The sequence below is a fragment of the Schistocerca piceifrons genome, chromosome 2, assembly GCF_021461385.2.
Source record: "Schistocerca piceifrons isolate TAMUIC-IGC-003096 chromosome 2, iqSchPice1.1, whole genome shotgun sequence".
NCBI classification, from domain to species: Eukaryota; Metazoa; Arthropoda; class Insecta; order Orthoptera; family Acrididae; genus Schistocerca; species Schistocerca piceifrons.
In genome coordinates this window covers 179531404-179547475 of record NC_060139.1, presented here as the reverse complement: position 1 = coordinate 179547475, position 16072 = coordinate 179531404, and the positions used below count along the sequence as shown (strand labels likewise).

General features: G+C 44.8%; 1 protein-coding gene across 1 annotated transcript in view; it reads right to left on the bottom strand.

The window, feature by feature from the left end:
• Positions 1-16072, bottom strand: part of LOC124775227 (voltage-dependent T-type calcium channel subunit alpha-1G-like) — a 790960-nt gene that overhangs the window by 217916 nt on the left and 556972 nt on the right. The window contains exon 18 of the mRNA XM_047250065.1: positions 3965-4123. Coding sequence (XP_047106021.1) covers positions 3965-4123 — 159 coding nt within the window. The remainder of the gene's footprint in view (positions 1-3964; positions 4124-16072) is intronic.

Genomic DNA, 16072 nt, shown 5'->3' with positions numbered 1-16072 from the left:
GACCATCATCAGTTATTTTGCTCCTTTACTACTTTAAGTGTCTCATTTCCTAATTTAATTCCCTCAGCATCACCCGATTTAATTCGACTACATTCCATTATCCTCGTTTCATCTTATATCCTCCTTTCAATACACTGTCCATTCCGTTCAACTGCTCCTCCAAGTCTTTTGCTGTCTCTGACAGAATTACAATGTCATCGGCCTGTCTGTCATATCCCGGAATATTGACCATTCCTAGTGGGTCGCCCTGTGTGAACGGAGCAGCGGCGAATGTGGAATCATTCGACTATAAGTGCCGCAAATGGACTAATCCGCCGACTTAAGCGACTTTGACGAAAGCCAGACTGCTGTGCCCCCGTGCCTGGGAGCGATTATCTCGAACGGCGAAGCTGTTCAACTGTTTGAGTGCTACTGTCGTGAGTATCGTTGTAAAGTGGTAGAAGAATTCTGAAACCACAAGTAGACGGCAAGAAGTTAAACGTCCATACATCGCCACAGAAAGTAGAGGTCGAAGGATTGTCCGCTCCCTAAAGCAAGATAGGCTGCGATCTGTGGCAGATCTGACGACAGAACACAATGCTGGCGCAGGCAAAAGCGTTTCGGAGCACACCGCTTACCTCACGGTGTTCCGCAGCAGAGGACCCCAATGTGTTCCCATGTTGCCCCAACAGTATCGTCAGTTACGATTACCGTGGGCACGGAATCATCGTGATTGGACCGCGGATCAATGAAATCGTGTCGCCTGGTCGGATGAATCCCGTTTATTTTAAACCAGGCAGGATGGTCTTGTCCAGATACGCCGGCATCCAGACGAACGGCTGCTAGAAACATGCAGCGCGCCATGGACGCAGGCCGGTGGGAACAGTGGGACATTCATCTGGGCATCCACGAGACCTGCGGTTCTAACAGGAGGAACCATGGCAGCAGCGGACTACGTGAACATTATTAGGGACCACCTGTAACTCCTTATGATTGATGTCCCCTCAATAGCGGTAGCACCTTCCAACAGGATAACTGTCAGTGTCACGAAGCCAGAATGCTGCAATGGTTTCAGGAGTATGATAGTGGACTCACGTTAATGTCATGGCCATCAAATTCGGCTTGTCTGAATCCGATGAAACCCAACTGGGACGCTATCGCGCGCTATCTCGGCGCCCGCAAACCAGCAGCGTGTAAATTAAGGAAAGTATGTGACCTGTGCGTAGGCATCTGGTGCCACAAATCTCTGGAAAGCTATCAAGTTACTTATCGAATCCACTGCACGCAGAATCACCGCCGAGTTGCGTTCCAGAAGTGGACCCATACGCGTTGAAGCAGGTGGTCATAATCTTGTAAATAACAGATTTCAGTTACCAGTCGTCCTTCTTAAATTTTATTGGCAGATCTAGATTTCAGCTAAAAACCAGCGAATCTCAATGCTAAGAATACAAGAGGTACATAGTTAGATGGTGTCATCAAAAAGCTGCAATTAATGGCTTAACTCATATGGTTTGTATATTACGTATCACTATCATTTTTGATCAATGGATGTAATGCATGTTGCTCCGGCTTCATCCACAGTTCATTGAATACTACTGTTTGCGGAAGGTGGGCTGTATGGAGAACACACCGGTTGGTTACATGGCGCCTTCTATGTGAACTACGTATGAACCTCAAGGGAAGTAAACCACTTCAAATTTAATTACACAAAATGAAACATAAGTGAAATTCTAACATTGTCGTCCGATTTATTTCATATTTATCACCAAGTAATAAAATTTCCAGGTTCACTCCTTGTGAGTCCGTTATTATTATTAAAACATTTAAATTACGTCAGGTGGATAAAACATTTTTGAATTTTTTAAAACTTTTTTTAAATTTATACAATACTAGAATGCACGTGCTGTATACACATAATAGTTGATATGGCTTAAATATATTTATTTTTATATTATATTATATTATATTTGCATTCACAAGGAAAATCGGTTTTAAGAGAGAATGAGGTTAGCACTCTCTATATCTATAGCGGAATAGCCAAATTGTAATATCCATGCAGCTGACTGATGTTTGGCGCCATCTATGAACTATTTAGTAAATATGATGAACAATATACTATGTTTTAATAAAGGGAGATATAATATAAAACAAATATGTTTAAGCGATATCAACTAACAGGTATACACATCACGTGTCTTCTAGTGTTTTAAATATTAAAAAAAGTGTTTTAAAAAAATTGAAAAAAGTTTTACCCACGTGACGTAATTTAAATGTTTTAATAATAATAACGGACTCACAAGGAGTGGACATGGAAATTTTATTACTTGATGATAAATATGAAATAAGTCGGACAACAATGTAAGAATTTTACTTATGTTTCATTTTGTGTAATTAAATTTGAAGTGGTTTACTTCCATTGAGGTTTATGCGTAGTTCACATAGATGGCGCCATGTAACCAACCGATGTGTTCTCCGTACAGTCCGCCTTCCGCAAACATTAGTATTCAATTAACTGTGGATGAAGCCCGACCAACAGGCATTACATGCATTGATCAAAAATGATAGTGGTATGTAATATAAAAACCATAAGAGTTAAGCCATCAATTGCAACTTTTTTATGACATCTATAACTACACTACTGCCATTAAAATTGCTACACCACGAAGATGACGTGCTAAAGACGCGAAATTTAACCGACGGGAAGAAGATGCTGTGATATGCAAATAATTAGCTTTTCAGAGCATTCACACAACGTTGGCGCCGGTGGCGACACCTACAACGTACTGGCATGAGGAAAGTTTGCAACCGGTTTCTCATACACAAACAGCAGTTGACCGGCGTTGCCTGGTGAAACATTGTTGTCATGCCTCGTGTAAGGAGAACAAATGCTTACCATCACGTTTCCGACTTTGATAAAGGTCGGATTGTAGCCTATCGCGATTGCGGTTTATCATATCGCGACATGGCTGCTCGCGTTAGTCGAGATCCAATGACTGTTAGCAGAATATGGAATCGGTGGGTTCAGGAGGGTAATACGGAACGCAGTGCTGGATCCCAACGGCCTCGTATCACTAGCACATTGGAAGCGTGTATTCGTCATCGCCATACTGGCGTATCACCCTGCGTGATGGTATGGGGTGCCATTGGTTAGACGTCTCGGTCACCTCTTGTTCCCATTGACGGCACTTTGAACAGTGGACGTTACATTTCTGATGTATTACGACCCGTGGCTCTACCCTTCATTCGATCCCTGCGAAACCCTACATTTGAGCAGGATAATGCACAACCGCATGTTGGAGGACCTGTACGGGCCTTTCTGGATACAGAAAATGTTCGACTGCTGCCCTGGGCAGCACATTCTCCAGATCTCTCACGAACTGAAAACGTCTGGTCAATGGTGGCCGAGCAACTGGCTCGTCACAATACGCCAGTCACTATTCTTGATGAACTGTGGTATCGTGTTGAAGCTGCATGGGCAGCTGTACCTGTACACGCCATCCAAGCTCTGTTTGACTCAATGCCCAGGGGTATCAAGGCCGTTATTACGGTCAGACGTTGTTGTTCTGGGTACTGATTTCTCAGGATCTATGCACCCACATTGCGTGAAAACGTAATCACATGTCAGTTATAGTATAATATATTTGTCCGATGAATACCCGTTTATCATTTGCATTTCTTCTTGGTGTAGCAATTTTAATGGTCAGTAGTGTATGTACCTCTTGTATTCTTAGCATTGAGAATTGCTAGTTTCTAGCTGAAATCTAGATGTGCCAATAAAAATTTAAGAAGGACGACTGATAGCTGAAATCTGTTGTTTACAAGTCAATATAACAGTTACTGCGTGCAACAGCCTTTTGAATGGAAGGTAACCGGAGGTGGTCATAATGTTTTGGCTCGTCAGTGTACAGAAGGCGACGCAACGGATAAAAGGGCACCGCCTGAGAAAGGAACAATAACGAGAGGGAGCTTTTGGCAGTAAACTGACCTGGGTGGCGAAGTAGGAGTCTGTGGTGTCTGAGCTGGAGTCGGTGCGCGAGCACTCGTAGCTGGAGGCGGCCAGCTGCGCCTCGCGGTGCATCTGCTCGTTCTTCAGCTGCTGCTGCTTGGCCAGCTCCCGCTGCTCGCGCTCCCGCCGTTCGTTGCGCTGCGCACAAAGGAACACAGTTGGTAACGGAACAACAACAAAGTACATATGATTCTTCAGTTTCTCCTTTCGTATTTGTTGCTCGAACAGTCCACGGGTACACTGCAGGTTCATAGTGTCCAACGGGCACAATATTTCTGCGATCAGACATGTCGCCATCGTCAGGTGCGCTGACGAACTGAGTCCCTGAGGGCGGGCGGCCGATTTAAATCCCCTCCCCCGCGGGCCGCTCTCTTCGCCGTCCGCGCCCGCGCGCCGGCGGTCGCGAAGACGTGGGCGTCGGAATCTGTCGTAGCGTCGATGTACTTCTTGCTGAGAGTCTTCTTAAGTACGAACTGGCGACCAGGGAGGACGTAGCTAGCACATCGACGCTACGACAGATTCCGACACCCACGTCTTCGTGACCGCCGGCGCGCGGGCGCGGACGGCGAAGAGAGCGGCCCGCGGGGGAGGGGATTTAAATCGGCCGCCCGCCCTCAGGGGCTCAGTTCGTCAGCGCACCTGACGATGGCGACATGTCTGATCGCCGAAATATTGTACCCGTTGGACACTATGAACCGGCAGTGTACCCGTGGACTGTTCGAGCAACAAAGTACATGTCTACACGCTGAACAATTTAAAACTTTTTTATGACATTGTATATTGGTAAAAATATTATGTTGAATCGATACCGAATTATAAAAGAAAGCTTATCTAACCATGATGTACGGAACAGTCACATTAACGTGACGACCAGCTATTTTCGATGTTAACGTGCAATAATCACTCACACACGGCAGGCGAGAGCACTTGGAGTGGAAGCTATACAGGGTGAAAAGCATTTAAACCGACAAACTCTGGGAGGATGTAGGGGACATCAAAACAAATATTTTTCCCTAATGTTATTTTGTCCTACGAAGATTATTTAAACGAGTGGAGGCCATATTACGCTCTTCAGTTGTTAGAGGCTGTATTACGATCTTCAGTTGTTAGAGGGCGTATTACGCTCTTCAGTTGTAGGCAACTGCTGTCCACCAGTGTAGTAGTGCATTGTCTCTGTTTACTAATGGAGCGATACACCTGGAGTGAGTACACTGATATGGCTGGTGCGTACTACCTAGCGCACCACAACGGACGAGTTGCACAGCGGCTTTATCGACAACAATATCCTAATCGCCGTATCCCGCATCATACGACATTTGTTGCTGTGTACCAACGTCTGCGTGGGACCGGGTCATTTAGCAGATTACCTGGACAGGGACGCCGTCGCACGGTAAGAAAGCTGCAATTTGAGGAAGCTGTCTTGCAGCATGTGGAGCGGGATCCTTCAATCAGCACTCGTGCAATTGCACGTAACATGGGGACGAATTAGACGAATATAAGAACAGTCCCTCGAGAGCAATTGTTACGTCAATTTCACTCACTGCGTGTCCACAACCTAGAACCAGTTGATTATCCACCCGGAGCACAGTTTTCGCAGTGGTACCTGGAACAGTGTGAAGTGCAGCCTACATTTCCACCCTCTGTGTTGTTTACTTATGAATCAACGTTCGGGCGTGATGGAGTCTTCAACATGCACAATTCGCATGTTTGGAGTGAGGATAACCCACATGCCACAATTACTAGCGCTCATCAAGTGCGGTTCTTCGTTAATGTGTGGGTCGGTGTTATTGGGAACTGTTTAATTGGGCCGTATCTGCTGCCTAGGCCATTAAATGGCAGGCACTATTACAATTTTCTCGCCAGAGCATTGCCAGTTTTGCTGGAAGACGTCCCGCTCCCTACAAGACAACGCTTGTGATTCCAACATGACGGGGTGCCGACACATTTCAGTAGTCGTGTGCGTCGATTCCTGGACCGACGGTTCCCAGGAACGTGGATTGGCAGAGGTGGTCCTGTACCATGGCCTGCTCGATCCCCACATATGTCCACTCTGGACTTTTCTGCTTGGTGAGTGATGCGCAACCTTGTTTACGCAACCCCTGTTGCATCAGAATAGGATCTGATTGCCCGGATAGTAGCAGCAGCAGGAACAATTCAGGATACTCCTGGGGTTTTTGCCCGTGTCAGACAGAACATGATCCGACCGTGTAACCTTTGTTTACGTGTCAATGGAGGCATTTTTGCAAACCCACTGTAATTGAAATTGGGTTGTGTTAATGTGTTGTCTCTTGGTCATAAAAAAATGGAAAAGTGTTTTTTGGTTTAATTAATTTGCCACCAGAGAAATCTTCCTCTACCGGTTTAAATACTCCTCACAGGAAAAAATGACATTAGGGAAAAATATTTGTTTTGATGTCCTCTGTAACCACCCAGAGTTTGTCGGTTTAAATACTTTTCACCCTGTATAAAACGTGTCGGGGAGACGTCAAAAACATTGCGGTCGTTGTCGTACTGAGGAAACGGAGCTGTTTATCTGACGCCCAAAAGGGTCTGATCATTGGCTTTCGGGCGAAGGGTGGAAGCATTTCCGAAATGGCTAAGTCTGTTAAATGTTCGCGTGCCATCGTGTTTAAAGTATACCGTGCTTGACAAAATAGCGCTACTCAAAACCGGCGCCGAGGCAACTGTGATACACCACAACTAATATACATGTATAAACTGTAGCTGCGGCGATGTCTACGGGCGAACAGACGTGCATCTGTTGAGCAACTGACCGTGCGGGTGAACAACAGGACACCAGCAGTGTCTCCTCAACGATCTATCAGCGAACGTTGATGCGTATGGGTTTCTACACCGGGTCCCTGGTTCATGCATCCATGCTGACTGCTGTTCACCGCCGAGAAAGGCTGGAATTTGCACGCCAATACTGCAACTGGGCGAATACTAGGTAGCGACATATGGTCTTTTCACACCAATAATGTTTTATGCTCCATCTGACAGACGGGAAACACCTTACAACAAGCGTCGGAAGGTTCCAGGCCGTAGGAGGGAGCGTTTTGGCCTACAACTTGTTTTCGTGGTAATCACTGGTTGAACTCAGCATTCTGGAAGGCACAGTGGATTAATACAAGTATGCATCCATCCTTGGAGACCATTTTTACCCCTACATGCGCTTGCAGTTTACATGCATGGCTAAGAGCACCAGGGTGAGTTTACCGTGCTCCCCGACCACCAAATTCCCCGGATTTAAACCCATCTAGAATATATGGAACCACCTCGATCCTGCCGTTCGCACCATGGATCCTCAACCGAGAAATTTAGCGCAGTTTGTCACGACACTGGAGTCGGCATGGCTCCACATCCCTGTCGGTACCACTCCCATCCTGCAAGCCTCATATCGGCCCGCACTCCAAAAGATAGTTACTCAGGCTTTTGACGGGTGGAGACACTGATGTTACTGGACAGTGTATATTTGCATGTTTAAAAATTGATACGAGTTGTTAATTGGAATGCAACGTAGAATAGTTCGTTAGTTGTAAATAACTGTTCAACTCCTAAAGGAACTTTATTATATTGGATTCACATGTGTAAAAACTGTTTCGTGTAAGGCAGGGAACACTGGGTTTTTCTTTGGTCACGGAAGTTTGGAACACCTTGCCGAGCTTAGCGACCGAGGACAGTGCCGAACTGGAAACAAAGCGAGGCTAGGTAGCAGACACTAAAGCCGTGCAATCGATGTTTTGAAGAGTACAATGAAAACAATCAGTTCTGTGCGTCGAAAATGCGATTACAAGACCAATGGCATTGTGTCGGGACAGTTTGCGCGATTATAAGTAAGCCGTGCTGCGGCTAGCATTGGTGCTGTTTTTAGGTTTCCGTCCTTTGTTGGAGGCCAGACTGTATTGTATAGCTGACATGGCTGCGGTTGTTTGTATTCTTCTTGTGTTGAATGGCGCCACTTGGTTTCGCAAGCGTTGCCTGTCCACTAGTGGCAGCAGCGGCGTTATCGATATGTAGTAACTGTGGCCCTATCTTTGGGGTGACGTCGTTGTTCTTCCGGGTCGTGTGAGTGAGCAGTTCGGTTGGGGACTCCGGAGGAGCCAAGAGGGCAGTGCGAGAACATGCCGGGACCACTGGCGGCACGCATGCACTGCCAGATGGAATGGCTGTGGTCGCGAGGGTACACGACCTAGTCGTCAACCGGATCCAACAAGTTTTAAGTTCAGTGGATTTTAATTCTAGCAGTGAAACCTCAACCGTTGTGAGATCTCGCGATTCTCCAGTGAGATGGGTTCGTGTTGCTGCTCGCAGTGTCGCCGAGACGAAGAGCAGCGAGTGGAGTGCTTGGGGAAGGCGGATCTAAATAGATTTCCTCGACTTCTTGTTACTAATTGCTGCATTCTATGTGTTACTATTTGTTAAGTTCAACCAGCGGTATTTTTCCTGCCTGGTGGCCGCTAACGCTCCAGTGACCTGTCCTGGAGGTTAGTGTATGTAACGGCAGTGTACGTTTCCTCGCCTTGCCGCTGCTGTCCGGTAAGGCGTGTTGTTTTGACAGTTTCCTTGATTTGTAGGTCGGTTGGTGTTTCTTCTACTCTGGTAGTAGTGGTTCCTTTCTCCTTTCGGACGCTCTAAGCACAGCATTGGTTCAAATGGCTCTGAGCACTATGAGACTTGACTTCTGAGGTCATCAGTCCCCTAGAACTTAGAACTCCTTAAACCTAACTAACCTAAGGACATCACACACATCCATGCCCGAGGCAGACTGTAGCGCCTAGAACCGCTCGGCCACAAACACAGCATTCTGAGGACGTAGTGCTGACCGCCGGTTCCGGCTTTGGCGTGGTGCTTTGGTTATCGGACGTTAGGTAGCTTCAGCATGTTATCATTAGTCATTCGTTAGACTGCCACTAGTCTCAGTTACCATCTTGTGAAGTGGATGCAACTCTTCGCTGCATTTCTCATCGCTCGCGAAAGTGTTTTTGGCCTGACCTACTCAGAGGTCGATTCCTGGAGCATCGTCTGTGACTAGCCCTTGTGTTTTATTATGGTGCTATTATTTTATTATTGTATTACCAACGTGCGACTGCTACGGTCGCAGGTTCGAATCCTGCCCCGGGCATGGATGTGTGTGATGTCCTTAGGTTAGTTAGGTTTAAGTAGTTCTAAGTTCTAGGGGACTGATGACCACAGCTGTTAAGTCCCATAGTGCTCAGAGCCATTTGAACCATTTTGTTAAGTCCCATAGTGCTCAGAGCCATTTGAACCATTTGTATTACCAAGCTACCAGTTGCTTGTCCTTTTGAATTAACCTTGTTATTATATTTGCTGTTTTATTGTATGTTTCTAATTTTTTTTAAAATATAATTGCCATTCCTGGCGTTACAGCACGTTTAAACGGTTGTGCCACAAAGTTTACTATCATTTTATCTCACTGTTTGGTGATCAGTTGCCTGTCTTTTAAATTAGCTTTTGCTATTGCCTTGCTGTTTGACAGTATGTTTGTTAATTTTTTTTTTAATAGTTGCCATTATTGGCGTTAAGGGCCTTCAGCCGTGACTGTCGCTACATGTCCTAAAATTCTAATGTGGCAACTGTATTTTAGCAGTTAACCTTTAAGACCTAAGTGATTTGTTTTCAGTATTTTAATAACTGTAGTTTGTAAGTTGTAACAAGTTATACAATTCTTAATTTATTGCCATTAAGGCCTTCAGCCGTGAAACTATTCTTAATTTTTTATCATCAAGGCCTTCAACTGTGAGTGTCGTTACTTGTATTAAAATTTTAATTTGGCAATTGTATTTTGCAGCGAGCTTTAAGACCTTGGTCACTTGTCTTTTGTATTTTAATAACAGTAATTGTAAGTTAAAGCAAGTTTAATCAATTCTTAACTTATTGCCATTAAGGCCTTCAGCCGTGAAACAATTCTTAAATTATTGCCATTATTTTAATTTGTTGTTGATTTTAAATAAATTGTGTGTGATTAAAAGAAAAGCCAACCAATAGAAACTGATTACGGCCCCGTCCACAATCGTAACCGAATCCTGCCTTCCTTGACCACCAGGTCTCAATAAGCCTTCTCAACAAAAGTTTCGTTGCGGGTGTAAGAATTTCCGGACATAAATTGTGGAGAAGTAAGTGCTCCACAAGTACATAAGAAACAATGGCTGTGGGAGACACCACAATAAGCTATAACTGCCTACGTTATTTGAATGATAATTGATTGAAACCCTCAGCTGCCGACAGGTGTTGTTGATATACCTCGATGGGGACAACTGAAAATGTGTGCCCCGACCGGGACTCAAACCCGGGATCTCATACTTACATGTCAGACACTCTATCCACACACACACACACACACACACACACATATATATATATATATATATATATATATATATATATATATATATATATATATATATATATATATATATCTCATTTTGTTCGTTTTCGTTCGTTGTATCTGCTCATGGCGGATGTTGCTAGACATCCGTTTCAGGTCGTCGTTGATCCATTAACTCAGTTTTTTTATTACAGAGCGCAGCTAACTCTCTGACCGAACACGCTGAGCTACCGTGCCGGCAGTCCATCTGAGCCACCGACGACACAGATGAATATCGCGACTGCAGGGACTTATCCCTTGCACGCTTCCCGTGAGATCCACACTCCCAACTGTCGACAATCACATACGTGATGTTGCTAATAGATATTTTCCCATCCAATCATTACTCGCGCCCACTAAGGTGACGATTCCCCTAAGATTTCGCGCAACCTGTGGTCGGATAGCCATTCAACTATATATGAAGATAGGTATTGTTCTCAAAAGAAAAGGTACCATTGATGACCGTGCAGCTTCTCTAGAATAAATGATAACTGACTGAAACCCTCAGATGCCGACAGGTGTTGTTGATATACCTCGATGGGGACAGCTGAAAATGTGTGCCCCGACCGGGACTCGAATCTGGGATCTCCTGCTTACATGGCAGGCACTCTATCAATCTGAGCCACCGACGACAGCTCTACTTAGCTGGTACCCCGTGTCACGGTTCATGAGATTATCGGTCACTGTGGCATGTCCTAAATTGGCCAGACGACAAGAACAGTAGATATCACGTGCAAGGAACATCAGAGGCACACCCGATTAAGACAGGCAACAAAATCAGCCATTGCTGAACACTGTCTAGAGCTAGGTCATGCGATGAATTATGAAGAAACCAAGTTTCTAGCACAGATGCTCAGATTTTGGAACAGTGTTATAATGGAGTCAATAGAGATAAAAGTGAGCGGGAACAGCAAAACGGAAAAGGGAACAGCAATGCTCCCGAAGATCACAGCGAGCGGGCGCGAACCGCAAAGGGGGCGCCTGATGAAGGGGGAAGGCCACAGGCATAAATACTGGACCAGGTCCACTCGAGGAGTAGTCTCAGGTCGCACCTGATGAAGGTAACGAGCTACGTTACCGAAATATCGTGCAAGTACGACGCTGATATCGGGCAGAACGTCGAACAACCCAAGATGTCATCTATGAACTGGCTTCCGTAGAATACTGTAAAAGCAACTAGCAACTCAAGGTGGAATATTGAGTCACCGAAACTGGTTACAATATCATAAAATTGTCTCAAAACGACGGCTGTAGGTGTTTCATTTTATTATGTCAATGCCCAATGTCTGCGCCTCTGCTATAGCTTCCAAAAAATCCAAGACATATCTGATAGTCCGTTTATCAACGCTAAATATTGTGATTTCTGCAACACGCTTTGGGAGTCCGTGATGATTAGTTCGAGCTGGTACGTCTGTGTGCCGTAATAAATTGTCTCACAGATGCCCGTAACTCCGCTGTGTAGATCGACGCCTCAGAGAGGCAGAAGAAGGCATGCCTCGCACCATCCTCACTGCAAGCGTTCTGTGACCAAAGTTGGGTTCGTCCCCGTTCTGATATCGGATATCAAGTAAGAAGGGTAGTGCAGCATTCAATAAAGTTACTTGGCCTGCCATAATAATGTGTAACTTACTTTTCGAAATGCCCTCGTAGCCGCGCGGGATTAGCTGAGCGGTCTGAGGCGCTGCAGTCATGGACTGTGCTGCTGGTCCCGGCGGAGGTTCGAGTCCTCCCTCGGGCATGGGCGTGTGTGTTTGTCCTTAGGAAAATTTAGGTTAAGTAGTGTGTAAGCTTAGGGACTGATGACCTTAGCAGTTAAGTCCCGTATGATTTCACACACATTTGAACATGTCCTCGTAGTAATGAGTACAGGATTATATCATTGTCAGTCATACTGAAAGGGTGTTAAGTAATTTAAGTAACAGTAACTCAAAAGAAAAAAGCCTTTTGCACTGTTGCTCGTTAGATTTTTTTATTTATCTTGTGCATACAGACCCGTTTCGCCTTAATTACAAGGCATCTTCAGCGGGTGGCAGATCAGCGTCTAATTCTTTATTTCTAAGCCAAACAGCTTTCTCTCGGGTGACGAATTGGTTGAAAGTTTGCACTTTTTTTTACCGTTTTCAATGTATAGCAGTTTAATTGCCATTTTTGTGTGTCACTCAAAACTGACAGTTGAATTGCTATGTATTGAAAACACTGACAAAAAAGAAAACTCCCAGAAGCTGGAAATTTCAGCGTGAGCTGGAATTCCAAAACCACTCATCAGTGATGCAAATTCCTATAGCATAAACGTGCTGCTGAAGCCATAAAATTTGGACTATGATGCAATGGAAGAAAGTCATTTGGTCCGATGTATCCTGTTTCACACTGTTTCCAACTTCTGGCCGAGTTAATATCCCAAGAATGGAAGATGACGAGGATTCGGTACGATATGGATAACGATATTATGCTATTTCGTGGGCCGTTTTGTTACTCTGCTGGGTCACATTACTGCGAGGATGAACGGTTGCACCTCTCCTGGCCACCACAGTTATCGCATCACGATGTTATAGATGATTGAGCCTTTGAGGTCTACGTTGGAAAAAAGGGTGAATGATCGCCTCCACCTCTCTGTGTTACCGAACTTCCCACTATTTTGCAGGAACAATGCTGTAAGACTCCCTTAAAATCCATACAGAACCTGTATTTATCCATTCCGAGATGACTGGAAGCTGTTTTGAACGCTAACGGGTTACCTACATCCTAGTAGGCATGGTAATGTGTTGTTTTTCGTGTTTCCATATTTTTGGCTCCCTCTTTTTGTGAAATATTGAAACGCAAATTTGTGTTGCCCCTGGAAGTCGTTAAACAGGCAACCCACAATGTCTTTAAATAGGCAGCCTGTAGCTGAGAATGGTTAACTGCGTTCCAGGTTACCGGTATAATACTGTAGATTTGGACTCGCATTCGGGAGGACAACGGTTCAATGCAGCGTTTGGCCATCCCGATTTAGGTTTCCGTGATTTCCCTAAATCTCTCCAGGCAAATGTCGGGATGGTTCCCTTGAAGGCCACGGCCGATTTCCTACCTCTTCCTTCCTTAATCCGAGCTTGCTCTCCGTCTATAATGACCTCGACGGGACGTTAAACTCTAATCTCCTCCTCGTTCAATACTGTACATTCTCTGTAATTCTTATCCATGTATCGCCACGCACTGAATAGTTATAGCCGAATGTAACCGCTATATTCATTTTGAATTGCTCTGTACACGAATAAGCATTTGAACCTGTGGCCCTAAACTAGCCACAAAAAATGTACGTAAACGAAATGAAAGAAAAAGGCATCTGCGAAACATATACTTCGAAAACAAATACTTTATCAGTTACGTAACAGCAAACAGAATTCCCCTTGGTAAATAATGTACCAGGGTTGCCCAGAAAGTAAAGCACCGCATTCTTTTTCTTCAACAATTCTTTATTGAACATAATGAGAATTACACACACGAAGCAGTGGTGTTTTATCTACACACTCTATTTTTCCACGTAATCTCCATCCCGTTCTATGGCCTTTCTCCAGCGCGAAACAAGGGCGTGTGTGCCCTGTCGGTACCAATCCTTGTCCTGGTGGCGGAGTCGAGTGCTTCACTGTGTGAACTTCCTTTGCTGATTGACAGATGCAGCGCCGACTGCCGAGTCGTAATGCGTCTGACCTCGTGTATGACAACATCAGCTCGCTGCAATATGTCAGGTCTCCTCGACCGCTGCAAATCGTAAAGCTCCGCCGAACCGTCTTCTGATGATCTCACCCTCCGTGGCTAGCGATTAACTGTATTTCTGTCGACAATAGATGCTCCATAGACTTTGCTCAAGCGTTTGTGAATATTTCCCACAGTTTCTTTCTATGCAGTGAGAAATTCAATGACAGGGCATTACTTGCAACGTACATCGCGTACAGACACCTATTTGAAACTGTCCTGCAGCTACGCTATTTGTCGGAAGTGACAGAAACCTGCCGCGCTCACTCAGGAGATTTCAAATAACACATACGTAACGTTTCGCATTCGAAGCATTGTTTTTGGCTGAGAAAAAAAATGCTGTCCATTACTTCCTGGTTAACCCTCGTATAAGATAATGACAGATGTTAGCTGCCTATTTCTCTTTCAAGCACTGATCACATTTGTTTTTCCATTCCATAATAAATGCCTAAAGATAGCATCTCCGCCGGCCGGTGTGGCCGAGCGGTTCTAGGCGCTTCGGTCTGGAACCGCGCGACCGCTGCGGTCCCAGGTTCGAATCCTGCCACGGGCATGGATGTGTGTGATGTCCTTAGGTTGGTTAGGTTTAAGTAGTTCTAACTTCTAGGGGACTGATGAGCTCAGATGTTAACCGACAGGAAGAAGATGCTGTGATATGCAAATGATTAGCTTTTCAGAGGATTCACACAAGGATGGCGCCGGTGGTGACACCTACAACGTGCTGACGTGAGAAAAGTTTCCAACCGATTTCACATACACAAACAGCAGTTGACCGGCGTTGCTTGGTGAAACGTTGTTGTGATGTAAGGAGGAGAAATGCGTACCATCGCATTTCCGACGTTGATATAGGTCGAATTGTAGCCTATCACGATTGCGGTTTATCGTAAAGCGACATTGCTGCTCGCGTTGGTCGAGATCCAATGACTGTTAGCAGAATATGGAATCGGTGGGTTCAGGAGAATAATACGGAACGCCGTGCTGGATCCCAACGGCCTCGTATCACTAGCAGGCCAGAGGTGGTTGTTCTGGGTACTGATTTCTCAGGGTCTATGCACCCAAATTGCTTGAAAATGTAATCACATGTCAGTTCTAGTATAATATATTTGTCCAATGAATGCCCGTTTATCATCTGCATTTCTTCTTGGTGTAGCAATTTTAATGACCAGTAGTGTAGAACCCATGTGGATGACTTCACATTTTTCTTTGTTTAGTGCCAATTGCCACTTTTCTCACCATACAGAAATTCTCTCTAGATCATTTTGTAATTGGAATTGATCGTGTAATGATTTTACTAGACGGTAAATTACAGTGTCATCTACAAACAGTCTAAGGGGCTGCTCAGATTATCACCTAGATCATTTATCTAAATCAGGAACAGCTGAGGGCCTATGACACTACCATGCGGAACGCCAGATATCACTTTTGGTCTACTCGATTATTTACCGTCTGTCACTACGAACTGTAACCTCTCTGAGAGGAAATCACAAATTCAGTCACACACCTGAGACGATACTCCATATGCACACAATTTGATTAATGGTCGTTTGTGAGGAACGGTATCAAAAGCCTTCTGGAAATCTAGGAATATGGAAGGGATCTGAGATCCCATGTCAACAGCATTCTTTACTTCATGGGTATAAAGAGCTAGCCGTGTTGCACAAGAACGATATTTTCTGAATCCGGGTTGGTTATGTTTCAATAAGTCATTTTCTTCAAGGTAATTCATAATGTTCGAGTACAGTATATGCTCCAAAATCCTACTGCAAATTGAGGTCTGCGATATGGGTCTGTAATTCAATTGATTACTCCTATTTCCTTTCTTGAATACTGGTGTGCCCTTTGCTTTTCCAGTCTTTAGGAACAGACCTTTCGTCAAGTGAGCGGTTGTATATGACTGATAAGAAAGGCGCTGTTGTGTCTGCATACTCTGAAAGGAACATGATTGGTATACCATCTGGACCGGAAGACTT